The 27682-nt window shown below is 42.5% G+C and overlaps 1 protein-coding gene across 2 annotated transcripts in view; it reads right to left on the bottom strand.

The window, feature by feature from the left end:
• Positions 1 to 27682, bottom strand: part of LOC126237373 (uncharacterized) — a 786945-nt gene that overhangs the window by 463493 nt on the left and 295770 nt on the right. Inside the window, exon 14 of one of the 2 annotated variants that reach the window (XM_049947457.1) lies at positions 7863 to 8274. The exons of the other annotated variant lie outside the window; for it this stretch is intronic. Coding sequence (XP_049803414.1) covers positions 8019 to 8274 — 256 coding nt within the window. The 3' untranslated portion in view covers positions 7863 to 8018. Of the gene's footprint in view, positions 1 to 7862; positions 8275 to 27682 lie in introns of those variants that run through there. 2 annotated transcript variants of the gene reach the window in all.

Here is a 27682-nt window from a genome sequence, read left to right as displayed (position 1 = left end):
TTCAGCATTTTTCTGTAGCAATTTCGCTTCCATACAGGGCTACATTCCATACGAATACTTTCGGAACAGACTTCCTGGCACTTAAATCTACACTAGATGTTAACAAATTTCTCTTCTTGAGAAACGCTTTCCTTGCCGTTGCCAGTCTACATTTTATATCCTCTCTATTTTCGACCGCCATCAGTTATTTCACTCCACAAAGAGCAAAACTCATCTACTACTTTAAGTGTCTCATTTCCTAATCTAATTTTCACAACATCACCTGATGTAATTCGACTGTATTCCATTATCCTCATTTTGCTTTTGTTGATGTTCTACTTAGATCCTCCTTTCAAGACACTGTCCTTTCTGTTCAACTGCTATTCCAGGTCCTTTGCTGTCTCTGACAGAATTGCAATGTCATCGGCAAACCTCAAAGTTTTTATTTCTCCTCCGTGGATTTTAATTCCTACTCCAAATTTTTCTTTTGATTCCTTTACTGCTTCCTCAATATACAGATTGAATAACATCTGGGACAGACTACAACCTTGTCTCACTCTCTTCCTTAACACTGTTTGTCTTTCATGCCCATTGACTTTTATAACTGCCATCTGGTTTCTGTAGAAATTGTAAATAGCCTTTCGCTCCCTGTATTTCACCCCTTCCACCTTCAGTTCTCAGCAAAGCATGTGAAGCTGAGTTTCACACGGTCGATGCTTTCTAAAACCATGCTGATCGTGCACATAAGCTTCTCAGGCTCAAGAAAGTTTATTACACTTAACTGAGAATATGTTCGAGTATTATTCAGCAAACAGAAGTTAAGGATATTGGTCTGTAATTTTCTGGGTCCGTTCTTTCATTCTTCTTTCATACCGGAGTCAGCTGCGCTTTCTTCCAGTCGCTTGGGACTTCGTGCTGGGCGAGAGATTTACTATAAACTAGGGGGCAAATACCGTAGAGTACTCTTTGTAAAATCAAACTGGAATCCCATCTGGAGCTGGCGATTTATTTGCTTTCAAATCTTTTAGTTGTTTCTCTACGCCAGGTATTCTTATTACTATGTCGCCTGTATGGGAGTCTGTCCGATATTCAAATGACGGTATGTTTGTATGTTCTCCTGTGTGAACGATTTCTTGAAAGTGAAATTTAAAACTTCAGCTTTCATTTTGCTATCTTCAACTGTCACACCAGTCTGGTCAACAAGGGACTGAATGGAAGCCTTGGACCAACTTAGCGATTTTACATACGACCAGAATTTTCTCGGGTTCTCTGCTAGATCTTCTGCTAAGGTCTGACGGTGGTAGTTGTTATATGCTTCGCGCATAAATCTTTTCACAGACGTACGAATCTCTACTAACCTTCGTTTGTCGTCATGTATGCGTTTCCTTTTGAACCGAGAATACAAGAGCCTGTGCTTGCTCAGCATCCGCAGAACTTCGTTATCAAACCACGGTGAGTCTTTTCCATCCTTTATCCACATACTTTGCACATAGCTCCCTAGATCACGATTTACAATCTGCTTACACTTTGTCCATAATTCCTCTACATTCATCTTACTGGAACTAAGTGATGCCAGTTCACTGCCCATGTGAGATGTTAATAACTTCTTATCTGCTCTACCTACCAGAAACACTCACCTAGCCTTGTTGACAGATTTGTTAACTTTCGCAATCATAGTTGCTATAGTAACATCATTATCTCTAATCTTCGTTTCTATGCTGTCATTGTCAATGAGATCCGTCATATTTGTAGCTACAAGTTTGTACATTGCGTGTGGGCTGCCAATCTAGCAGTTCAAGACAACTTTAAGAAAAAAAGGGTTCAAAAGTATTTCTGTACCCCCCCCCCCCCCCCCCCCCCGCAATGAATCTGTAGACATCCCAATCTATACTCGGCAGGTCAAAGTCGCCTCCAACAAGTATTGCATGATCTGGGTATTTAGGCGCTATTGACCGTAGACCTTCTTTGAATGACTCCACAACTGTCACAGTAGGATCGGGTGGCTGGTTAAAACATCCAGTAATTAACCTGGCATTACCTGCACCTGTTATATGCGACATCAATGTCACACTCAACCTCGACCTTAATAGAGACAATATTTTTGTCAGCTTCAACGAACACTCCCCCTCCCTTCACAGAGTGAAATAACTTTGTAAGGTTTTGACGGTCGATCTGTTGGTTATGAAATATTCATATGTAAGTGTTCTAGCAGAAACTGGTACCTGTTATTCAATTAAGACCTGAACAGGGTTATATTTTTTAAATATCAAACTGGAATTTGCATGAATTAATAACTTTTCATTGAAAAGTAATTTACATATAACATGGTGCATTACCTGTTAGTGGGAGAACCAAAAAAGACACTCAACATGTATTCGCTTAGAACTGAGAGACTAACGGAATTAGAGGTTTGCCTATAACTTTAAGTTTTGTAGTTACATGTGAAAAATTTTTGACATTTGTTAACTTATTAGTCATAGTTCATCTGAGGACAATTTATTAACGTTCATTGCATTTGAATGACATGAACTTCATCACTAAAAGGTTACACATGCGTTTGTCACTGTATTAGTTGATGTGCTATATGGGAATGGTGTTCTAGAAAGCTTTCGTGTACCTTTGGCATATTAAGGCCATTACACACTGCCATAGAGTCTGTAGGAATATTGTTTTGTTTTACGAGTAATTCAAGTGTATCAGTTTGTTCATGCAGATTTGAGTTTTATATTTGGTAGGAACATAATGTTTACATTTTAAGAGTAAGATGTGTATTTTTGCCTTCCCTCTCTCTAAAGTAAGGTGAGGGAAATTCTGATATTTTTGCAGTGGCACAGATTTTTCACATTGCTGAATCAATGGGATCGTCATCGTCCCTCTGCTGATACTGGTGGGCGGTGCCCTCTGATAACACCAAACCTTTCTCCTCTTTATTTTTTACCCACATGCAGTGTCACAGACGCTATTCTATATTCCTCCTTCTGTCGAAGCCACCTTCCTCTGACATTGGAAGTAAGCTTTCCTTTTGTTGTCACTGTGCCTAGTTTGTAGACTTTTTAAACTTGTCGAGTAACTTCACCTTTAAACATAGCAAAATAATAACTTCAGGTTTTGTTTATTGTAGAATATCCCCGTTTTATGACAGTTGTATAACGATTTTAATATGTGTTGAAGGTTGTAATTCACTGATAAAAGGAAGTGATTACCACATTTATATTGATCAGTTTTGTATATGGTGCAAACTTGTTTTGGTGATCGATGTTAAAGTGGCATATTCTGTCTTTATTAGGAAGAAATATTTTATGTCAACTGTGAGCAGAACTGTGTCAGATTTTAAGATCATATTCATCTTCCCTGTATGGATGGGCCATTTGAGACTGCAGACACAAATTGTACTGGGTAGTATCGTCATTTCAAACTGCAAACCACCCGTCGTTAAAACAGTACTTACTTATTTTTTCACAAGTTGTCATTTTATAGATGTTATATTGAAACAATACAATCCATTTATCTGCTGAGGACTTTTATGTAAACTCAAAAAGCAGAGACAGGATCCATCTGTCTCTCCATTACCCGAGAGATGTAATTTATTATGCAAAAAAAATATTTCGCACATTTATTTTCTAATTGATGTGGGTGTAAGTTATGAGTTATAAAATGATGATCGATTGAAAATAACTTCCTAGAGGTTACATGTAATAGCATATTAAGTGCAAACGTTTGCTTAGCTGTTGTGAGATAACAGGAATTTTAGAAAGGAAATAATGGAGTTAATATTAAAGCACTATCAGTGAATGTAGGCTTTACGATTACCAATTGAGGTTATTTACGATCAGTGGTTTATTCGGTGCGAACACCCACAAGATTAGTATATAATTGCTATATTGTACTGTAATAATGTATAGTGGAAGATTACTTCAGTTTTTAGCTGTCTCATTCTAAAGTTATTGCAAAAACCTCTGTTGCAAAATTAGAAATATCAATTAAAATTCTCCTTCCCTGGTTCTTGAATGTCTGTCTGGGCAAACCGCCTATCCGAGGGAATGTCTGGCACCCTTATGGAAACATTGGGAGCCACCACTTTCTACAGACGGGGGATAGATGTACACGATGGCCAACTAGTCTCGGAATATTTACGATTTTTAGGCATTACGTTTTACTTCAAACTATGTGTTTCCATCAAGTATTTCAAACACTCTCCCAGCCTATTTCTGGTGTCCACGAACCTGAGAGCTGCAAAGCCAGCATCGCGCCGCGTTTCCTTTTGGTTGCTGAAGTTAGCGTCACACCTGAGCGCAGTTGCTTCACTCTCTTTTATTAGAGACTTCTCTCTGGTGCTCACCCATCCTGCACCACTTCCCGTACAATGCTGTTGGAAATACGTCACACATGAGTGGTTGCCTATCACTGTCTCAGGGGACGGTGGAGCTGACTTTTTGCTCAGTCACTTCCCTCAGCGTTCATCATAGCCGAGTCGAACTGTAGCGGTCAGTCTCCGACCAGTTATGTAGAAATTGCCCCTCAGCAGTTGGCACTATCAATACTACAGGGTAAGTGAAAAATGGCTTTGAAATTTTGGAATGATATAGAAATTTATTGGGATAACTTACAGAATAGATAGATGTGTCATTTTTCAGCAAACAACCTCAAGTTTGATTCACGTAGTGTATCAGTACCCCATTCCGCCATCCGTAGCACTAGTGTAGTACACCGTTAAAATGGCTACTTTCACGGTATGGAGCGTGCACGCTCTGTGTTTTGGTTTCGTGAAACGAATCTGCAACAACTGTTCGGGCGTAAAGTTCGCATCGAACACGCTAAAGAGCCTCCGAGCAGGTCTACAGTTTAGCCGAACTAAAAGATCGAATCTACGCTGCCGATGGGCAAGTTACGCCCGGTTTGTTGCAATGAGCATGGGAAGAAACTGATTGCTGGTGGAATGTTTGTCAAATCACAATTTGTAGTCATATCGAACCGAAATGGCACTTGACACTTTTATGTGAAACCTCAGGTTCTTTGCTGCAAAATGACACGTCTACCGATTCTGTGGGTTATCTGAAAAAAATTGTGCATCGTGCTACGACTCAACCTGTATATTTAAATTTTTTTGTACCTCTGTTCCTCCTACGTGCTTCCTCTCAAGTAACTTCGTCTGCTCCTAGACAGAAAATACCAGGTGTACCGGTATGAAATGAGCGTTTTTTGTGAAAATGAAACACTAATTTTGAATTGAAAAGTAAAAACATTTTATTCAAAGTACTGACCATTGCTTTCTATACATTTTGACCACCTTTCTGGCAATATGTGGGCACCACACCAATAGAAATGTTCGTCTTTTGAAGCAAACTAATCAGACACCCAATTTTCGATTTCTTCGTAGGAATCGAAGTGTTCCTCAGCCAATGCGTGTCCCATTGATGAAAACAAATGGTAGTCGGAAGGAGCCAAGTCTGGTGAATACGGTGGGTGGGGTAGCAGCTCCCAGCCAAGTGTTTTGATTGTATCCTGAACCAGTTTTGCTTTGTGTGCAGGTGCATTTTCGTGTAAAAAAATTACTTTTTTCTATGTCTTCTGGCCCATTCTGGTCTTCTTTCGATCAAATCGATCATTTGTTGTCTGTAGCGATTAGTATTCACAGTTTCACCGGGTTTTAGAAGCTCATGATACACCACACCTTTCTGATCCCACCAAACACAGAACATTGTCTTCTTACCGAATCGATCTGGTTTTGCAGTCGATGTTAATGGTTGTCCCTGATTAACCCATGACTTTTTCCCGTTTAGGATTCTTAAAATATATCCATTTTTCATCGCCAGTAACAATTCGATGCAAAATTGATTTTCTTTCATGTCTTTGAAGCAAAATTTGACAAATGGTTTTTCGGTTTTCCATCTGTCTTTCATTCAATTCATGTGGCACCCATTTTCCACACTTTTGGATGTTTCCCATAGGTTTCAAACGGTCGAAATTGTTTGTTGTGCAACATTTAGCATTGCTGCCATTTGCTTCTGACTCAAAGTATCGTCTTCAACCAATATTGCTTGCCATTCGGCGTCTTCGAACTCTTTTGGTGGCCTTCCACGTTCTTCATTTCTTACATCAAAATCATTGTATCTGAACCGTTGAAACCATCTTTTGCATGTTGCTTCTGATAGAGCATGATCACCATATGCCTCGACAAGCATTCGATGCGACTCTGCAGCACTTTTTTTCAAATGAAAACAAAAAATTAATGCTTTCCGCAAATCATCACTTTCTGGTACAAAATTCGACGTTGTTAACACGATGAAAACATATGATGATGTTTGTTCCGTGACTTGATTTATAATAAAAATCTTTGACAGATATCATACCAACCAAACAAAAGAAAATTAAGGCTCGTTCACAACAAATGTTCCCTATCGACACATTTGTATCTTGACGCTCATTTCATACGGGTACACCTGGTAATCAGCATGGTTTCAGAAAACATCGTTCCTGTGCAACGCAGCTAGCTCTTTATTCGCACGAAGTAATGGCCGCTATCGATAGGGGATCTCAAGTTGATTCCGTATTTCTAGATTTCCGGAAAGCTTTTGACCCCGTTCCTCACAAGCGTCTTCTAATCAAGCTGCGGGCCTATGGGGTATCGTCTCAGTTGTGCAACTGGATTCGTGATTTCCTGTCAGGAAGGTCGCAGTTCGTAGTAATAGACGGCAAATCATCGAGTAAAACTGAATTGATGTCCTCCACGTGTTCCCCAGGGAAGCGTCCTGGGACCTCTGCTGTTCCTGATCTATATAAATGACCTGGATGACAATCTGAGCAGTTCTCTTAGGTTGTTCGCAGATGATGCTGTAATTTACCGTCTAGTAAGGTCATCCGAAGACCAGTATCAGTTGCAAAGCGATTTAGAAAACATTGCTGTATGGTGTGGCAGGTGGCAGTTGACGCTAAATAACGAAAAGTGTGAGGTGATCCACATGAGTTCCAAAAGAAATCCGTTGGAATTCGATTACTCGATAAATAGTACAATTCTCAAGGCTGTCAGTTCAACTAAGTACCTGGGTGTTAAAATTATGAACAACTTCAGTTGGAAAGACCACATAGATAATATTGTGGGGAAGGCGAGCCAAAGGTTGCGTTTAATTGGCAGGACACTTAGAAAATGCAACAAGTCCACTAAAGAGACAGCTTACACTACACTCGTTCGTTCTGTTAGAATGTTGCTCCGCGGTGTGGGATCCTTACTAGGTGGGATTGACGGAGGACATCGAAAGGGTGCAAAAAAGGTCAGCTCGTTTTATATTATCACGTAATAGGAGAGAGAGTGTGGCAGATATTATACGCGAGTTGGGATGGAAGTCATTAAAGCAAAGACATTTTTCGTCGCGGCGAGATCTATTTACGAAATTTCAGTCACCAACTTTCTCTTCCGAATGCGAAAATATTTTGTTGGGCCCAACCTACATAGGTAGGAATGATCATCAAAATAAAATAAGAGAATCAGAGCTCGAACAGAAAGGTTTAGGTGTTCGTTTTTCCCGCGCGCTGTTCGGGAATGGAATGGTAGGGAGATAGTATGATTGTGGTTCGATGAACCCTCTGCCAAGCACTTAAATGTGAATTGCAGAGTAATCATGTAGATGTAGATGTAGATGTAGATACGTAACTTCTGAACTATTGCTTTCTTGGGATTTCCATTTTTGCTAAGATTTTTTTTAGTTAATCAAGTGCAGTAAGGGTGCGCCTACTATAGGACACACAGTGACCTCGATTTTGAGCGTTAAACTTGTAGCAGGTAGAAGTTGAGTGCTCGCAGTGCCTAATGGTGATGCACATACGTCCTGCTGACAACAGCTGGAAAGCAAGTGAAAGGGAAGGAGAAGGGTGCCAATGAAACTTAGTTGAGCGAAAACATTGTTATTTAAAATGAAAAACTTCAAATCTACAGGCTTACGGCGATATTCTATTTCTGAAAAAAGTTATCATGATACTGTCTTGTGTGTATTGGTCTCTCAGGCGGGCTGATCCGTGGGATTCCGCCACGGTCTCTCGAGGTTTCATGCTGGTTTGTTGCTGCGCTTCTTGAGATCGAGCTCCAAATGCTCTTGTAGTCGGTTCAGCCGCTGGCGCACCAGTGGAGTGTGGTCGGAGAAGGAGTCCTTGATCCGTGTGGTGTTGGTGGTCGTGGTGGAGAGCTGGTAGCCGGGCAGTCGGCCGCTGCTGGGCCAGCACCACACCACACGAGACACCCATGCCCGCAGACTGCTGCGCAGCTGGCCGTTGCACAGCACGAAGAACACGAACAGCGCCATCCTGCAGACAGCACGGAACCGTCAGCTATCAGTGGTTGATGTGATAGTTCTACCAGCGGACAAAGGCAACGCAACGGTTCTTCTCTCATGTGATGACTATCTGGGAAAGTTGGATCTCTTATTTGAGGAATCAGCATACAGAACATTGCAGGACGATCCAACTGAACGGATAAAACGGAAGACGCTTTCACTCCTGAAGAAGCGTTCTTTACCTGACAATGTTCTCAGAAACTTCGTCCTGGTGCCGCCGTGTCACCGAGATTATACGGTCTACCCAAGTTCCATAAGAAAGGGGTCCCGTTTCGTCCGATCGTGAGTAATTTGGGTGCTCTTACCTACAATCTAGCCAAGTATTTAGCATCTGTTCTTGGCCCTCACGTCGGTAAATGCGAACATCACATTCCCAATTCTATGGTGTTTATTCAAAGATTTAAGTCCTTGTTTCTTAGTCCCTGGGATTTGCTTGTGAGCTTTGATGTCGTGTCGCTTTTTACCCGGGTTCCTCTGGAAGAATCCTTGCAATTAATTGGTGAGAAACTGGATGAGGAAACAACCAGGCTTTGTCGCCATGTGCTGACGTCGGCGTACTTTTTATTCAATGACAAATGTTTTGAACAGACTGACGGAGTGGCTATGGGGAGCCCATTGTCCCCAATAGTCGCCAATCTTTTTCTGGAAAATTTTGAGGACATGGCGCTGAAGACTGCGTCCTTGAAACCAGCCTGTTTCTGGAGGTACGTTGACGATACGTTTATAGTGTGGCCTCATTGGAGAGAAGCTCTTGACCGCCTCCTAGATCATTTTAATTCCCTGCATCCTAGCATCAAGTTTACCATGGAGGTGGAAAGTGATGGAAAGCTTCCGTTTCTGGATGTTCTGGTGTACAGAAAGGATGATGGGACATTGGGACACTGTGTTTATCGAAAGCCTACGCACACGGTCCGTTACCTGCATGCTTCTAGCTGCCATCAATCGTTCCAGCGTACGGGGGTCCTGCGGACGTTGGCGAGAAGAGCTTATGCCATTTCAGATGGAGAAAGCTTGACACAAGAATTGGACCATCTTAAGGTTGTGTTCAAGCAGAATGGCTATACAGATAAACAGATCCGTCGTGCTTTCCAGTTTGGACCTTCGCCTGAACCACCAGAAGATACCTACAAATCGGTGGCTTTTCTGCCTTTTGCTGGGAGCATTTCCTCGAAGATAGAAAGAATTCTGAAAAGATATCATATCAAAAGTATTTTTCGTCTGCCAGCCAAGATTAGAGCGCTTCTTGGCTCTGTTAAGGATGACTTGGGTTTCAGGAAGCCCGGTGTGTACAAGATCCCTTGCCACTGTGGGAATGCTTATATTGGTCAGACAATCTGGACCATTCAGGACCTATGTGTTGAGCATCAGCGGCACACACGGCTGCTTCAACCTGAGAAATCTGCAGTGGCGGAGCACTGTCTCACCGAGGGACACAGAATGCTATATGACGAGACACAAATGGTTGTCCCTGCATCTCGCTATTGGGACTGTGTTTTAAAAGAATCCATAGAGATTCGTTTATCTGACAATCTTATTAATAGAGACAAAGGCTATCTTTTAAGTAAGACTTGGGACCCGGTGTTATCTGACATTAAAGAACAACGGTCTGTGTTTCGATCGTCGGAATAAAATAAAATAAAAAAAATTAAATTTTTGACAGCGATATCTCGATTTCGCCTGCGCTAGAGGGCAGTTACGGCACCTTCTCGCGCACGCGTTGTGGGTCCTATGCGGCCTATATAGGGGCCGCCGCTTGCGCTGGGAAGTCAGTTCCGGCGAGATCGTGCACCAGCACTCTCACCTGAAGATGGCGGCCAGTTGGACCGCAGAAATATTGTGTCATGAAGACGTTATGATCCGGCTGCATACCCGAGAAGAATATTATCAATTATTACGCCGGGAAAGCCATCGTAGTCATATCAGTGGTTGAGTTTGTAATAAGCGAGGACAACAGGGTTGGGATACGATAGTGGAAAATGAAAAAAAGTCACAAATTTTGTACATGATTCTTTTATTGTCGTTTTGTACTGGGCGATAAACTGCAAGGACGGACTGCTGACTGGAAATGGAGGAGAAAAGGTCCCATGAACATGTGTCAGGAAATGGTCGGTGTGCGTGCAAAGACAACGAATCGTCCAAGAACACCGTACACAGCTGCATCGCATCCACGTCACAGCAGATGTACAAAGTGGTATCCATGTGATGCAATGCACACGTTCACACGTCTCGTTATAGATTGTTGATGACAGAAATCCCGTAATTGTCATGGTCTGGTGCAAAAACCATAGACAAAACCCTTCCCCTGGGGGTAAGTCCGCTGCTGATAATGCTTGCACTCGTTGCAGGCGATAGGGATGGCAGCGGTTGTGATGCAGTATATACAGGGTGGTCCATCGAATATGAATGGGCCAAATATCTCACGAAATAAGAGTCAAACGAAAAAAACTACAAAGAACGAAACTTGTCTAGCTTGAAGGGGGAAACCAGATGGTGCTATGGTTGGCCCGCTAGATGGCGCTGCCATAGGTCAAACGGATATCAACTGCGTTTTTTAAATAGGAACCCTCATTTTTATTACATATTTGTGTAGTGCGTACAGAACTATGAACGTTTTAGTTGGACCACTTTTTTCGCTTTGTGATTGACAGCGCTGTAATAGTCACAAACATATGGCTCACAATTTCAGACGAACAGTTGGTAACAGGTAGGTTTTTTTAAATTTAAATACAGAACGTAGGTACGTTTGAACATTTTATTTCGGTTGTTCCAATGTGATACATGTACCTTTGTGAACGTATCATTTCTGAGAACGCATGCTGTAAACACCACATTAATGCAATAAATGCTCAAAATGATGTCCGTCAACCTCAATGCATTTGGCAATACGTGTAACGACATTCCTCTCAACAGCGAGTAGTTCGCCTTCCGTAATGTTCGCACATGCATTGACAATGCGCTGACGCATGTTGTCAGGCGTTGTCGGTGGATCTCGATAGCAAATATCCTTCAACTTTCCCCACAGAAAGAAATCCGGGAACGTCAGATCCGGTGAACGTGCGGGCCATGGTATGGTGTTTCGACGACCAATCCACCTGTCATGAAAGATGCTATTCAATACCGCTTCAACCCCCACGCGAGCTATGTGCCGGACACCCATCATGTTGGAAGTACATCGCCATTCTATCATGCAGTGAAACATTGTGTAGTAACATCGGTAGAACATTACGTAGGAAATCAGCATACATTGCACCATTTAGATTGCCATCGATAAAATGGGGGCCAATTATCTTTCCTCCCATAATGCCGCACCATACATTAACCCACCAAGGTCGCTGATGTTCCACTTGTCGCAGCCATCGTGGATTTTTCGTTGCCCAGTAGTGCATATTATGCCGGTTTACGTTACCGCTGTTGGTGAATGACTCTTCGTCGCTAAATAGAACGCGTGCAAAAAATCTATCGTCGTCCCGTAATTTCTCTTGTGCCCAGAGACAGAACTGTACTCGACGTTCAAAGTCGTTGCCATGCAATTCCTGGTGCCTAGAAATATGGTACGGGTGCAATCGATGTTGATGTAGGCATTCTGAACACCGACGTTTTTGAGATTTCCGATTCTTGCGCAATTTGTCTGCTACTGATGTGCGGATTAGCTGCAGCAGCTAAAACACCTACTTGGGCATCATCATTTGTTTCAGGTCGTGGTTGACGTTTCGCATGTGGTTGAACATTTCCTGTTTCCTTAAATAACGTAACTATCCGACGAACGGTCCGGACACTTGGATGATGTCGTCCAGGATACCGAGCAGCATACATAGCACACGCTTTTGATCACAATAGCCATACATCAACATGATATCGACCTTTCCCGCAATTGGTAAACGGTCCATTTTAACACGGGTAATGTATCGCGAAGCAAATACCGTCCGCACTGGCGGAATGGTACGTGATACCACGTACTTATACGTATGTGACTATTACAGCGCCATCTATCACTAAGCGAAAAAAGTGGTCCAACTAAAATATTCATATTTCTTTACGTACTTCACGAATATGTAATAAAATGGGGGTTCCTATTTTTTAAAAAAAAGCAGTTGATATCCGTTTGACCTATGGCAGCGCCATCTAGCGGTCCAACCATAGCGCCATCTGGTTTCCCCCTTCAAGCTAGACGAGTTTCGTTCTTTGTAGTTTTTCCGTTTGATGCTTATTTCGTGAGATATTTGGCCCCGGTCACTATCAATGGACCACCCTGTATATAATCGTAGTTTGGCTTCCACCATCTTGGCGTTCCACTTGCCTGGACCTAGGTTCGTCTCAATATCCCTTAGCACCTGGTCCTCTAAATCTGGTATTCGCACGGTCCGCCGCCTCCCTCCATGTTTGTCTGTCTGAGAGGTCCCATGATCACACAGACGCACAAAAGGGGCTTGAAATGTTGTGTGATGTGGTTGGCGTCTGTGAAGGTACTTGTTTTGGTATACCCGCGCTGCCTTTCGATCGTTTCCATCTGCTTGGCCGTACACAAACACCATCTCGACTTGTTTCCAACACGAATACCGGACCATTCAACTGCTTACAGTATTTTGTGTCAATCACCAGCCTGCAAAACACAAAGAACTCACGGCGCATGGCCACAGGAATTTTCATTCGTCAGAGTCAGTCACCGTGACAACTATGCATTTCCCAACACATGTTCATAGGACCTTTGTTCCTCCTTTTCCAGTCAGGAATTCGTCCCTGCAGTTTGTTGGTTTTATTTATGTTCACCCTGTACATAGTTTTAAAATAATCGCATACACTTGGAAAAAAATTGTTCAAATCGCTCTGGGCAATATGGGACTTAACATCTGAGGTCATCAGTCCCCTAGAACTTAGAACTACTTAAACCTAACTAACCTAAGGACATCACACACATCCATGCCCGAGGCAGGATTCGAACCTGCGACCGTAGCGGGCGCGCGGTTCCAGACTGAAGCGCCTAGAACCGCTCGGCCACAACGGCCGGCCATACATTTGGAAGGCGTAGGTAACATTCCCTTGGAATTTCTAAAATCATTGTGACAAGTGCCAAGCAAATGACAATTCAGCTTTGTAGAATCTAAGAGCCTGGAGAAATACCATCACATTTTCGAAGAAGTATTATCCACAGAGTGACAAAGATAGGAAGGCAAGAAACTACAAGAACTCTCGCACGGTGTAATAACACATTTTCATATTGGCAATGAGACGTGAAACTGAGATGAAATTTTATAGTGTCAGTTTTGTTAAACAATCCTTGTAAGAGCTGTAGATAAACGAATTAAGCCCTGATACCCAGACCTCCAGATGTCAGGCACCCAGATCGGTACCGAACGTTATGTGTCGACAGAGTGTCAACCAAAACACCGATTTAGTTCGTGCTGTGTGCTGTCGTCCAGTATAATATGCGTAAACGGTAATTAAAAGTAACACCAGAGGTAAGGAGCACAGGAAAAGCGTATCTGTGGGTGATTTTATTGCGGTTTTCGCGTGGGTGAGAAGGTATAGCGTTCGGACGTCGTACTACAGGTCCCCCGTTCTAATCACTCTGATGAGAATTTTGTTTTACTCTTTACGCTGGAAACTGTTATATGGGTGAACATTTTCCTGATATGTAAAAGGACATTTCGGAGTTTGTATAAATGTTCTTTTGGCAGTCTGCTTTCGCTTCGTTTTTTGAACGTTTTGTACTTATTATTGATCTTAATATTTTGTTTACTATTAATTATTATTACTACTGTTACTTCCGCTCGTGTGATGTAGTTGTTTCTTTATTTTTCTGTTCTGATTGTACATTCTGTGAAACTACAAATGTAGTTTACTACTTTCGAAGAAACGAAGCGAAAGCAGACTGCCAGGAGAACATTACTGTAAACTCCAAACAGTCCTTTTACGTGTCATACATACGTAGTTCCATATCACACTTTCACGCATAATACAGTGAAAAAAATTTGTTGTTACTGGAGTTTGAATCCTGGACCCTTCGTACAAGGATCTAACGCTCTACCAACTTCCCCACGAAAGCAAAATGTGTTAGTTGCCTACAGTTATGCTTTTGATGTGCTCCGTAGTTCTGGTGTTAATTTTTATTAATGTTTACGCTCGTTCAGCTGGACGGCAACACATAGTACGAACTAAATCGGAGATTTGGTTGCTACTCTATCAACATACAACGTTTGGTACCGATCTGAGTGACTGACATAAGGAGGTTTCGTACGGACAAACATCAGGATAACTGGCAGAGAATCATTATCAGCTGCAAGAAAGAAGCTCTCTGAAATGCAGGGTATTCTGAAAGAAGATGCATAACGGAGGCTGTAACGTTTGTCTTCCTCTGAAGGCGAAAAAAGACATCGAGGAGTAGGCATAACATTTGCTGTTTTTGAAAAGCCGTCATTGAAACTTTTTTAAAAGATAGAAGTTTATTTAAGTAATAAGGTGTATAAAACTCAGCTTAAATGTAATTAAATGTGAGTAAAGGCCACAAGAATATTAAATAAATTACAGTTTGTGATAAGGTGAGTTGTTTTCCATTATAGTACAAAAAAGTTACTTGGTAGTTGACACTTCACACGCTGCAGTTATTTTCCACCAGTCAAAGCTATCTTGAACCATAGCTTTTGCCAAACTGCACAACAGTTGGTCAGTTCACTTCCAATTCCTCCTCCGACGTCCTTTCTTGAGGTGTTTGGATCCCAAATCATGGATCTGGCACTTTTATTTCGTATTTCATAGCCAAAAAGTTGACATTGAGCGTTACAAAACGCGTTGTTTGCACAGTTCAGTCATTGCTCACTTAAAAACAGCAGTCGACAGAGCATCTTGGATTTCCGACATACCTAGCGATAACCACTCCCAACATTGTTTCACTTTACATATTAACAACATTTGTGAAGCAACCCGCCATATTTGTGTTTTTGCTATAATCGAGTGGTAGCTGGCAGCCGATGTGGCAACTCCATAGTGGGAAGAGACAGACGTCAACTATGAAGTAATTTTAGTCAGACTATAGCAACGGATTTTACTGGGATGTGTAAGTGTTTATATGTGTACACACAGACAATCATCTCCCTTGATGAATGAGTGCCGATTCGAACCTGTGCGTGGTCCAGCTCTATTGGAAGAGGGCTCCTTTCATCGGTACTCTTTTAATTTTATCAGTAACTTTCCCCTAATCTGACGCCAAGAATCGTCGGAATGTACTATTTGACCCGCCCCATGTTCAAGCCTGTCTACAGCGAAGCTGTATAAGTAGAAAATGTTTCAGAGAAATACGGAGTCTAGCAGTATCTGTGGCATGGAGCAGAAGTGAGCTGCAACTTTCCAACACAATTCTCTTTCAGATTACGGTGACTGAAAATTCAAGTAATGTAGAAACACTTTCAAAACTTGCAAGGTAAACTCAGTCCTGATGAAGGATATATAGACATTCAAGAGGCTACATAGACTTCGTAGTATTACACATTCCACACAGCAAAAATATTTAAAACTTTATTAATTTATGAATAGTAAGTAAGTATACAACCATCAAAACAACCAGCTTATCAGATCTTGCGTCCACATTGCTAAGGGGGACCACATGTAGAAGAAGGGAGATGAAAATTGGTGATCAAATGTTCAAATGTGTGTGAAATCTTATGGGCCTTAACTGCTAAGGTCATCAGTCCCTACGCTTACACACTACTTAACCTAAATTATCCTAAGGACAAACACACACACCCATTCCCGAGGGAGGACTCGAACCTCCGCCGGGACCAGCCGCACAGCCCATGACTGCAGTGCCTAAGACCCATACACGTCCATCCGCTCCATACAATTTGAAACGGACTCGTCCGACAAGACAACATGTTTCCCACCATCAACAGTCCAATGTCGGTATTGACGGGCTCTGGTGAGGCGTAAAGCTATGTGTCTTGCAGTCATCAAGGGTACACGAGTAGGTCTTCGGCTCCGAAAGCCCATATCGATGATGTTGATGACCCAGCATTGAAATCTGCAGCAGTTTGCTGAAGGGTTGCATTTCTGTCACGTTGAACGATTCTCTTCAATCGTCGTTGCTCCTGCACCACGTTCAAACTCACTGAAATCTTGATAATCTGCCATTGCAGCAACAGTAACCGATCTAACAACTGCACCAGACAATTGTTGTCTTATACAGGCGTTACCGACCGCAGAGACGTATTCTACCTGTTAACATATCTCTGTATTTGAATACGCATGCATGTGCCAGTTTCTTTGGCCCCATTCCCGTACACTTAGGCGCTTCACGTATGTTGTTCAACAAAAGCTTTGTAGAGACTTCGTAAATGTTCGCCAAATCTGGTTTTTAGAAGAGATGAAAACGTGAATATTTGGCACATATACAAAACAGATTACTAAGACCTTTTATCACATAGTGGAATATTCCTATTGAATATGTAAAAAAACTGATTTTGTTGTACAACATAGAGTTAGGACAGTGAAACAACCATTGGTCACTAAATGTTTGGACGACCACGACTCTTCACAGAAATTGGGCTTCGGGGCAAATCTTTCATCGTACATTGTTAAACACGGAGCTCTGCAGCAGACCACACCCTATGTGATCACATGTCGACCTAACGACATTGTCAGTTACCACTGCGGTGGGTACAGGACCATCGGGAGTCGACCGTCGATCAAAGGAAACTTGTCGGCTCTTCCGACGATTCACACTTTTGCTACACTAGGTCGATGGTCGTCTTCACAAACGCCACCATCGAGGTGAACGGCGGCTCGAAACGTGCAGCGCGCCACGGAAGCAGGCTGGTAAGAGCAGTATTATGCTGTGGGCGACATTATCCTGTGCTTGTATGGGATCTGTGGTGGTAATCGACGACACGTTGACAGCTGCGAGGCACCTCGGTCCCTTCGTGCTTAATGTCTTCCCCAAAGGCGATGTCACCTTTCAGCTGTATAATTGTCGGCCTCTCGGAGCCAGAACCACGTTACAGTGCCGGCCGGTGTGGCCGTACTGTTCTAGGCGCTTCAGTCTGGAACCGCGTGACCGCTACGGTCGCAGGTTCGAATCCTGCCTCGGGCGTGGATGTGTGTGATGTCCTTAGGTTAGTTAGGTTTAATTAGTTCTAAGTTAGATAGATACTGCCTACAGGAAAATTAAAGAGACCTTTGGAGATAAGAGAACCACTTGTATGAACATCAAGAGCTCAGATGGAAACCCAGTTCTAAGCAAAGAAGGGAAAGCAGAAAGGTGGAAGGAGTATATAGAGGGTCTATACAAGGGCGATGTACTTGAGGACAATATTATGGAAATGGAAGAGGATGTAGATGAAGATGAAATGGGAGATACGATACTGCGTGAAGAGTTTGACAGAGCACTGAAAGACCTGAGTCGAAACAAGGCCCCCGGAGTAGACAACATTCCATTGGAACTACTGGCGGCCTTGGGAGAGCCAGTCCTGACAAAACTCTACCATCTGGTGAGCAAGATGTATGAAACAGGCGAAATACCCTCAGACTTCGAGAAGAATATAATAATTCCAAGCCCAAAGAAAGCAGGTGTTGACAGATGTGAGAATTACCGAACAATCAGTTTAATAAGCCACAGCTGCAAAATACTAACACGAATTCTTTACAGACGAATGGAAAAACTAGTAGAAGCCGACCTCGGGGAAGATCAGTTTGGATTCCGTAGAAATACTGGAACACGTGAGGCAATACTGACCTTACGACTTATCTTAGAAGAAAGATTAAGGAAAGGCAAACCTACGTTTCTAGCATTTGTAGACTTAGAGAAAGCTTTTGACAATGTTGACTGGAATACTCTCTTTCAAATTCTAAAGGTGGCAGGGGTAAAATACAGGGAGCGAAAGGCTATTTACAATTTGTACAGAAACCAGATGGCAGTTACAAGAGTCGAGGGACATGAAAGGGAAGTAGTGGTTGGGAAGAGAGTAAGACAGAGTTGCAGCCTCTCCCCGATGTTATTCAATCTGTATATTGAGCAAGCAGTAAAGGACACAAAAGAAAAATTCGGAGTAGGTATTAAAATCCATGGAGAAGAAATAAAAACTTTGAAGTTCGCCGATGACATTGTAATTCTGTCAGAGACAGCAAAGGACTTGGAAGAGGAGTTGAACGGAATGGATGGTGTCTTGAAGGGAGCATATAAGATGAACATCAACAAAAGCAAAACGAGGATAATGGAATGTAGTCGAATTAAGTCGGGTGATGTTGAGGGTATTAGATTTGGAAATGAGACACTTAAAGTAGTAAAGGAGTTTTGCTATTTGGGGAGCAAAATAACTTATGATGGTCGAAGTAGAGAGGATATAAAATGTAGACTGGCAATGGCAAGGAAAGCGTTTCTGAAGAAGAGAAATTTGTTAACATCGAGTATAGATTTAAGTGTCAGGAAGTCATTTCTGAAAGTATTTGCATGGAGTGTAGCCATGTATGGAAGTGAAACATGGACGGTAAATAGTTTGGACAAGAAGAGAATAGAAGCTTTCGAAATGTGGTGCTACAGAAGAATGCTGAAGATTAGATGGGTAGATCACATAACTAATGAGGAGGTACTGAATAGGATTGGGGAGAAGAGGAGTTTGTGGCACAACTTGACCAGAAGAAGGGATCGGTTGGTAGGACATGTTCTGAGGCATCAAGGGATCACCAATTTAGTATTGGAGGGCAGCGTGGAGGGTAAAAATCGTAGGGGGAGACCAAGAGATGAATACACTAAGCAGATTCAGAAGGATGTAGGTTGCAGTAGGTACCGGGAGATGAAGAAGCTTGCACAGGATAGAGTAGCATGGAGAGCTGCATCAAACCAGTCTCAGGACTGAAGACCACAACAACAACAACAGTTCTAAGTTCTAGGGGACTGATGACCACAGATGTTAAGTCCCATAGTGCTCAAAGCCATTTGAACCATGCTACAGTGATTTGAAGAGCATTATAGTGAACTCACGTTTATGTCTAGGCGACCAAACCCGCCTGATGTAAATCCTGGGGAGCCCATCTTGGTTGCTTTCAGGCACCGTTACCGCGTACGCAAACCATCGGCCCGTTATTTTCGCGAATTACATGACCTATACGTATACATCTAATACCACATACCTCCACAAACCTATCAACAAACTGTCTGATCCGTGATGCGCATAATGAGTCATGTATTTTTGTTTCAAAGACGGACAAAAAGCAGGTGTTGGTAATGTTTTGGTTCATGTGCATATGTACAGTCGTGGACAAAACGAGCGAGACCCCTCGCCTTTTCGTTATGCTGATCCGCACAGCTTTAAAGTCTGCTACTCAGCATACAAGTCAAGGCGACGAAGTGTTACCAACATACTATGCACAGGCGTGAAATTGAAAAACTATCCGAACTTTGTCAGACTGTTTTCAATCACGTGTAAGACTATATTAATGCTGATTAGTGTGTTAAACAACACATACATATAAGATATAAATGAAAGAAGAAACGCTAATTAGCATGAACTGTACTAATAAAAATGAATTTCTTAGCCACCAAGGGACCGTATACCGCAAGGAGTGCGATACATTTCCGCTTATTAGGTCTACCTGTTCTCGAGGTAAACGGCTTTTAAGGGTTGGGTAGACAGATAGACGGTCAAGAAAGCGAGACTAGTAGGGTTCCATTTTTACCGATTTAGGTGACGAAATCCTAACAACGAAAATAGCTACAACACTTACTGAAGATGAGGGTCGCATAAATAATTCCGACTACCCTTTATTCGAAATGTTCTAGTTGCAGTCGATACATCAGTATATTAATCGTAGCTACGCTTTCGATCCAAATCACGTTTACAGGAATGCAAATAAAATCCATTTGCCTATACATGTGGTAACTCAGATCCCAGTATTAATGCCACCGCGTTTTAGAAGTTCGGGAATTCCCATTTCTAGCTAGCTTGAGAAACACTTCAGCTAATGAACGTTTTCTGGCTGTGGCGAGTCTAATGGAGAATTCAAAACATTGTAGAATACGTTTGGCAGCTACTTAGCCGTTTATTTCCTGGGGTGGTGCAGAATCATCCTACTAAATTTACTCGCTAATATCAGTATTTTGTTATTTCGATAAACATTCCGAATGATTGTCAAATAAGCGGTAACATAAAGGTATAAAATTCATGTTTTTGAGTCCAGAAAGCTCTGTGCAACAGAAACTGCAAATCATTTCGCCATTTGCCACATTCATTGCGAAATTGCGGGCTTATTCATGTGTAGGGTAATAATAGAGGGCTGTTTGCTGGGTTGTTTGCTGGGTTGTCTGCTAACGTAGTGAAAGGTGTTTGCTACTGCATGGGAGGTCTGGTTTGTTTTCGGTTCTAATCTCGATGGAGGCAGATACACTATAAGTAAAGCAATTGTAAGGAATTCTTGCGCCCCCAATACGTTTTACTGCTACCTTTATTATGTACCTGGCACAGCCTTTATGGTTTCCAGATAAGTTGTGCCAAGCTCATAATCCTGTTTCAAATGTAAATAATTTTTACTATAAAATAGAGGTACATGACAGTGTACACGGTAATTTGTTAGAACTTTGCTTCATGTTGGTTAAATACATTTATTTATCTCAACTAATATTATTACATGTAAATGTGAAGCAGAGCCAGTGCCAGCTGATAAATGATTGACATCAAGTCTTATGTAAGCAGTTGTAGTCATGTTTTTCAGACCTTAGATACCACAGTGTTGTGTTATTTCTGCTTAATTTTGTGCCAATAAATCTAAAGGTGTGATCGATTAAGTAGCAGCCAACATGAAAGTGTACACTTAAAAAGTATCAACGCAGATGATCCAAAAGATTATAATTACACGCTTAATAGCACGTTGCCATGACTTTTACACCCAATACGGCGACAGAATGCGCATTAATGTCGACTAGTTGGAGAATGGGTCGTCAGTGAAATGTGTTTATTAGATAGCAACACAGACAACAGAAGAGGATGAAATTAGTAGGTGCCATTCTGATAGGTTGTAGTAAAATCCATTGATAATCACATTGAGGTTGTCTGTGTGAGGTGTGAAATGGCCTCCAGGAGGGATCACGCTCCTGAGGTAACTGTTGCTGGTGGTACGAGATGAATTAATGTTGGTTTCGAGTTAGATGGGATTTGAGCTAAGAGGTCGTTTGGTAAGTATTACATCGGCTTTCTGTAACATAGAACACATTACGTAACTCCACTGCACTCAGTAGTTTAACAGTTCGGTATGTTAGGGCTACAATAATTTATTGCAACTGTAAAGTTTTCACATTAAAAATGCACAGTTCTTTCTAACAAGGGAACCTCCCCATCGCACCCCCCTCAGATTTAGTTATAAGTTGGCACAGGGATAGGCCATGAAAAACTGAACACAGATCAATCGAGAAAACAGGAAGAAGTTGTATGGAACTATGAAAAAAATAAGCAAAATATACAAACTGAGTAGTCCGTGTGCAAGATAAGCCACATCAAGGTACGTGTACACTGAGGAGCACCGTGGTCCCGTGGTTACCGTGAGCAGCTACGGAACGGAAGGTCCGTGGTTCAATCCTCCCTCGAGTGAAAAGTTTTAATTTTTTATTTTCAGACAATTATCAAAGTTCATGCACTCAGACATGATCAACTTCACTCTCCAAAATTCCAAGAGATGTTCAGATTTACTTGGACACATGCAGGATTTGACGGTCTACACACGGAAAAACTTGAAAACGTTAAAAACGTATGTTTTGACAGAGCACAGGGAAAACTGTGCGACTGTGAAACTTGCATCCATTTGTTGCCGTTTATGTGACAAACTCTTATGTTTTCATCACTTTTTTGGGAGTGATTATCACATCCACAAGAAAACATAAATCGGGCAAGGTAGAAGAAACTTTTTACCCATTCGCCATGTGTGCAAGTTAGGTGGGTCGACAACATATGCCTGTCATGTGACGCACAAGCCGTCACCAGTGTCGTATAGAATATTTCAGACGTGTTGTCCTGTGGAGGAATCGGTTGACCTATGAATTTGCGATCAAATGTTTTCGGTTCCTATTGGAGAGGCACGTCCTTTCGTCTACTAATCGCACGGTTTTGCGGTGCGGTCGCAAAACACAGACACTAAACTTATTACAGTGAACAGAGACGTCAATGAATGAACGGTCAGATCGTAACATTGCGAAAATAAAGTAAGTAAAATTTTTACTCGAGGGAGGACTCGAACCAAGGACCTCTCGTTCCGCAGTTACTCACTCTAACCACGGGACCATGGCGCTCCTCAGCTTACACAATCCTTGATGTTGCATATCTTACACTTGGACTACTCAGTTTGTATAATTTGCTTATTTTTTCATAGTTCCACACAACTTCTTCCTGTTTTCTCGATTGATTTGTGTTCAGTTTTTAAAGGCCTATCCACTGTGTCATTTATAACTAAATCTGAGGGGGGTGCGTTGGGGAGGTTCCCTTGTAAGTACCGTGGTGAGATGCAATCGTAAGAATGATTACCTGTAGGAGATACATTCACAATTAATGTATACATATCCATTTGTGTGAAAATATCCCACTCATTGTGTAGAACTACAGCTATTATTACATACACTGTGCTTTACATGGTTCCTTTTGATTGTCAGTAGATCGAGCATGTTAGTGAAGCTGTGCTATAGTAGATTTCCAGAGGTATATCTCATCACATGTTTACAAAATTCCCGTAAACTCGTGGTATAGAGCTAACATTCACTAGTGTCCCAGATGTGTTCAGGTCAAACAAATTTGGTGGCTTGGACAGTGTGGTTCCTGATTTATGCAGTCGTCAGCGTGAGCCAGCTTTTTGTCTCTAATGATCCCGATGTAGACACCACGTTCAACTGCAATGCTCCTTCTTATAAGCAGAAAGTGACATAGTGTTGTGGCTTGCATTCCACTTTTAAGGAATTTTTAAGTGATTTCTCACATCAATTGCATGTATTTTACATTTTACATAAGACATCTCCGTTGGATTTTTAAATGGAGACAGTAGAGGAAGCTAAAGGCGTATCTCATTTGTCGAAGGTGTTTGGTCATAATCATCGGTGGGGAGTGGGAGTTTTACTTGTTTCCACGGTGTTTTCTTTGACAAGCTTTTTGACAACCTAAATAGGGATTCAGAAACGTTTCTTATGACATCGGTGTGATTCCTTCGACAAGGTAGATATTGTCGGAAGTTCCATGCGGCTTTTCGCGGATGATGCTGTAGTATACAGAGAAGTTGCAGCATTAGAAAATTGCAGCGAAATGCAGGAAGATCTGCAGCGGACAGGCACTTGGTGCAGGGAGTGGCAACTGATCCTTAACATAGACAAATGTAATGTATTGCGAATACATAGAAAGAAGGATCCTTTATTGTATGATTATATGATAGCGGAACAAACACTGGTAGCAGTTACTTCTGTAAAATATCTGGGAGTATGCGAACGGAACGATTTGAAGTGGAATGATCATATAAAATTAATTGTTGGTAAGGCGGGTGGCAGGTTGAGATTCATTGGGAGAGTCCTTAGAAAATGTAGTCCATCAACAAAGGAGGTGGCTTACAAAACACTCGTTCGGCCTATACTTGAGTATTTCTCATCAGTGTGGGATCCATACAGGGTTGGGTTGACAGAGGAGATAGAGAAGATCAAAAGAAGAGCGGCGCGTTTCGTCACAGGGTTATTTGGTAAGCGTGATAGCATTACGGAGATGTTTAGCAAACTCAAGTGGCAGACTCTTCAAGAGAGGCGCTCTGCATCGCGGTGTAGCTTGCTGTCAAGGTTTCGAGAGGGTGCGTTTCTGAATGAGGTATCGAATATATTGCTTCCCCCTACTTATACCTCCCGAGGAGATCACGAATGTAAAATTAGAGAGATTCGAGCGCGCATGGAGGCTTTCCGACAGTCGTTCTTTCCGCGAACCATACGCGAGTGGAATAGGAAAGGGAGGTAATGACTGTGGCATGTAAAGTGCGCTGCGCCACACGCCGTTGGGTGGCTTGCAGAGTATAAATGTAGATGTAGATGCAGAAGGTAACTACTGTTTTAGACCGACACCAGTGTGACTGACTAAGCTGCCTGCAAGAGTACAAAATGTAATAGAGAAGTGATGTAGTTCACACCTCCCCATTTGCTTCTTTGTTTGACAGACTCTAATGCGAAGAGGAAATGCAAATTGATTTTTCAATTTTGAGTCGAAATCAGGGAATTTTGTGTCAAATCTGCTCCCTTACCGTTGAACGTGTACATTAAGGAAACCTATGTAGTTATTTAGTAAGTTTTAAACTCTGCAAATGACACCTGACAGCAACCACGTTACAGGACATATACATCTTACGGTTCCTGCATCACTGTATTTTTATGTTATACATATAAGTTTAGACATATTCACAAGATGTCTAAATTATTTCAGGCGGTTACAGTTCGAATTAAAAGAACAGTTGTATTAGCTTGTTGGAGACGAATTTCTAAGCGCATTATAGACGAAGGACCAGGGGACAGTTCCGCCTCGTGCGCCGAGCGGGAATGTTCTTTGTCTTCCACCTCGACGCGAACCTGGGCAGCTTTTCCTGTGTTGTTCGTGTCTTTGTGCCACATTGTCGTTTGGTCCGTAGCGTCAGTTGTTGTGTGTGGCCATTGGTAGCGGCGTAGTCCTCTCCATAATGTATGTTAGGGCGTAAATTCAAGCGATGGCACGCTAGTCGGGAACGATAGAGAAGAGATGGCTGTGAGCAGACATGAGCCAATCGCACGCTGACCGTCCCCTCTCCAGGACGACAATGCGACAGCAGCGGCCCGTATATGAAGAGGACACAAGCGCCACGACCGACTGGTGACGGCCCAGTTCAATAGCAGCTTCAAGGCTAGTAACTTGGATAGCAGCGTCAACGATAGATCACTTCGCTTGTACTCTCTGTGTAGGACAGACTTGGGATTGTCTACACTGCAGAAGATAGATTATTTTGTATGCTGCCCTTTGCTTGAGACACATCTGTGTAATTGCGAAAATTAAATACTGCAATTTTCTTTCTGTAATAAAACTCATTAGTACGACTTGTTTCATTGTTTGTCTAGCGATCTGAGTATGTAGGCTTCCTAGACACCACTATGTCGACTATGGTTTTCATGTGTGTTCCGAGAAAAGGTACAGTAAGCTTTAGTGTTGACAAATCCACGTATTCTGTATAGCCTGGATCTTTGGAGCTTCATGACTGGTTAGTCGATACCATTCATATAACGTCCAATCAGGTTCATGCTGCCTATTTTGACTGTTAAGTGTGTCCTTTTCGTTAAGTTTTTGGATTACAGTTCTCAAGTTCCCTTTAAGCATCGTGATAGATCCAGAACTGTGGTACTTCTTGCTAACGTGGAACTGGATTACATAAATGCCCGAGAGTTCAGTCTCCCACTGAAGGTTGTCTTAAGGTGGTTTTGTTCCCTTGTGGTGAAATGCGGGGTATTCGACGCAAACGCTGGTCCACTCAACACCGATTGCAATATTGTATCGGTATCCGTTCAGTGGAGATGGTAGTCAAGCTTAATATTCCTTCCCGACTACAGGTCTGTGGTTATCACATTCATGTCACGTGTAGTGCACAAGTGGGGACGTGCTTTCTCTGCAATGAAAGGGCCACCTTAGATTTAACTGCCTGCAGTGGGTATTTGCATTGAAGTCCACATTTTAAAAGTCCTACTCCCGAAATTCATGCCACATCTTCGATGAGTGAAGTGGAGCAACAGAGGGACGCTCGGCTTTCTGCTCCGAATTTCCGCCATTACCCTCTCAGCACAGTCCTGAAATTATTGTTGCCAATCCGACAGTATCCGCAGGGCAACAGAAGAGACGTTGTACACATGATGCTGAAGAATTAGATACGTCTCCTCCTCACCCACGCCTCTCTGAAATAATTCGTCTGTTGACGTCTCTTGTAGTGCTGAGTCCTGCACTCTTGATGGGGCCGGTGGTGCGACAAAAGCTGATGGTATCCCTAGCGTTCCTCCTCGTGTTCCTCCTGCGGCTGATATAACTTCTCCAGAACCATCGACGGGTGGGGTCGGCCGGGGTGGCCGAGCGGTTCTAGGCGCAACAGTCTGGAACCGCGCGACCGCTACGGTCGCAGGTTCGAATCCTGCCTCGGGCATGGATGTGTGTGATGTCCTTAGGTTAGTTAGGTTTAAGTAGTTCTAAGTTCTAGGGGACTGATGACCACAGCAGTTAAGTCCCATAGTGCTCAGAGCCATTTGAACCCATTTGAACCACGGGTGGGAAAGTGGATGGGCCTTCTTGTTTCTAAATGATCCAACAGCAGCAATCTCAGGCGCCCCTAAACCCATCAGTTCCCTTGCTGTCACCCATTCCGGTGAGATCGGAATGGCCTACTGGTGTTGCGATTGGTAGCCACGGAGAACTACCTGGTTCTCGCCTACTTTAGATAACGTTCAGGAACACCGTACGTCCCCTGAGCTCGCGGTGGCTCGTAAAACGAAAAAAAAAAAGAAAAACATAATACTCCAGAGACAGGGGTGCAAGCGTCCCTCACTCGGACTCTTCGGTGGAGTTGGGAAAGAAAGTTGATACACATTGATGACAAATTAAGTAGATCAGCTGCTCGACTTTATGTTGTTGTTAAAGCATGTATTTCTTTCTTTGAATGTTAATCAGGTGGAATCTGAATTGCGGCTCGATTCGTTGCGCCAGATTATAATTTCTGTGCGAATGTCGTTTTCTTTCAGGAGTTCAATCGTTTTTCTCTCCCTGGTTTTTACGCTCTGTCTAATGTGGCTCCCGAATGTTCTGCGAGGACTGTCTTGCTTTTATGGGAGGGCATTCCCGCTGAAGCGGTTGAAGTTCTTGATAATGGTGGAGGAATAGATTGTACTTTCCTGCACATGACCTTCATCCTCCTTCATGCACGTCCGGTTCCAGACGCACTTTGCACCGTCCTCGATTTTACAGGGAAGAAGTGGTTTATTTGTTACGGAAAAGTTCACAGGGTATTTACATTCATGATGATTTTAACTGTTTGTTGCGTCCTGTGGATCAGTCCCCCAATTTTAATTTCTGTCAGGAATTGCAAGATTTATTTCGTTGGATCTGTAAATACCCGTCTCTTGTCAAATTTACCTATTTTACTGACACTTCTAGCAGTAGAATTGACCGATTTTATTTATCGTACTGGATAGAATTTTGGCTGCCTTCTTGTCAGATCGCCTTCTCGTAAATCGCGGCGATTGGATGGTCTGCCAAAAGAGTTTTATGTGCGTTTTTGGGCTTTGTTGGGTACTACTTTTACGTTATTGAAAGGGGGTCTCTTTTAAAGACTCCAAAATTCTGTTAATTTCTAACTTTCGGCCCCATTACCTTACTAAATTTTTATTACAAGAC

The sequence above is a fragment of the Schistocerca nitens genome, chromosome 2 (genome assembly GCF_023898315.1).
Source record: "Schistocerca nitens isolate TAMUIC-IGC-003100 chromosome 2, iqSchNite1.1, whole genome shotgun sequence".
Taxonomy (NCBI): domain Eukaryota; kingdom Metazoa; phylum Arthropoda; class Insecta; order Orthoptera; family Acrididae; genus Schistocerca; species Schistocerca nitens.
Note: the sequence above shows the minus strand (reverse complement) of the source record. Positions and strands in the feature narration are given on the sequence as shown.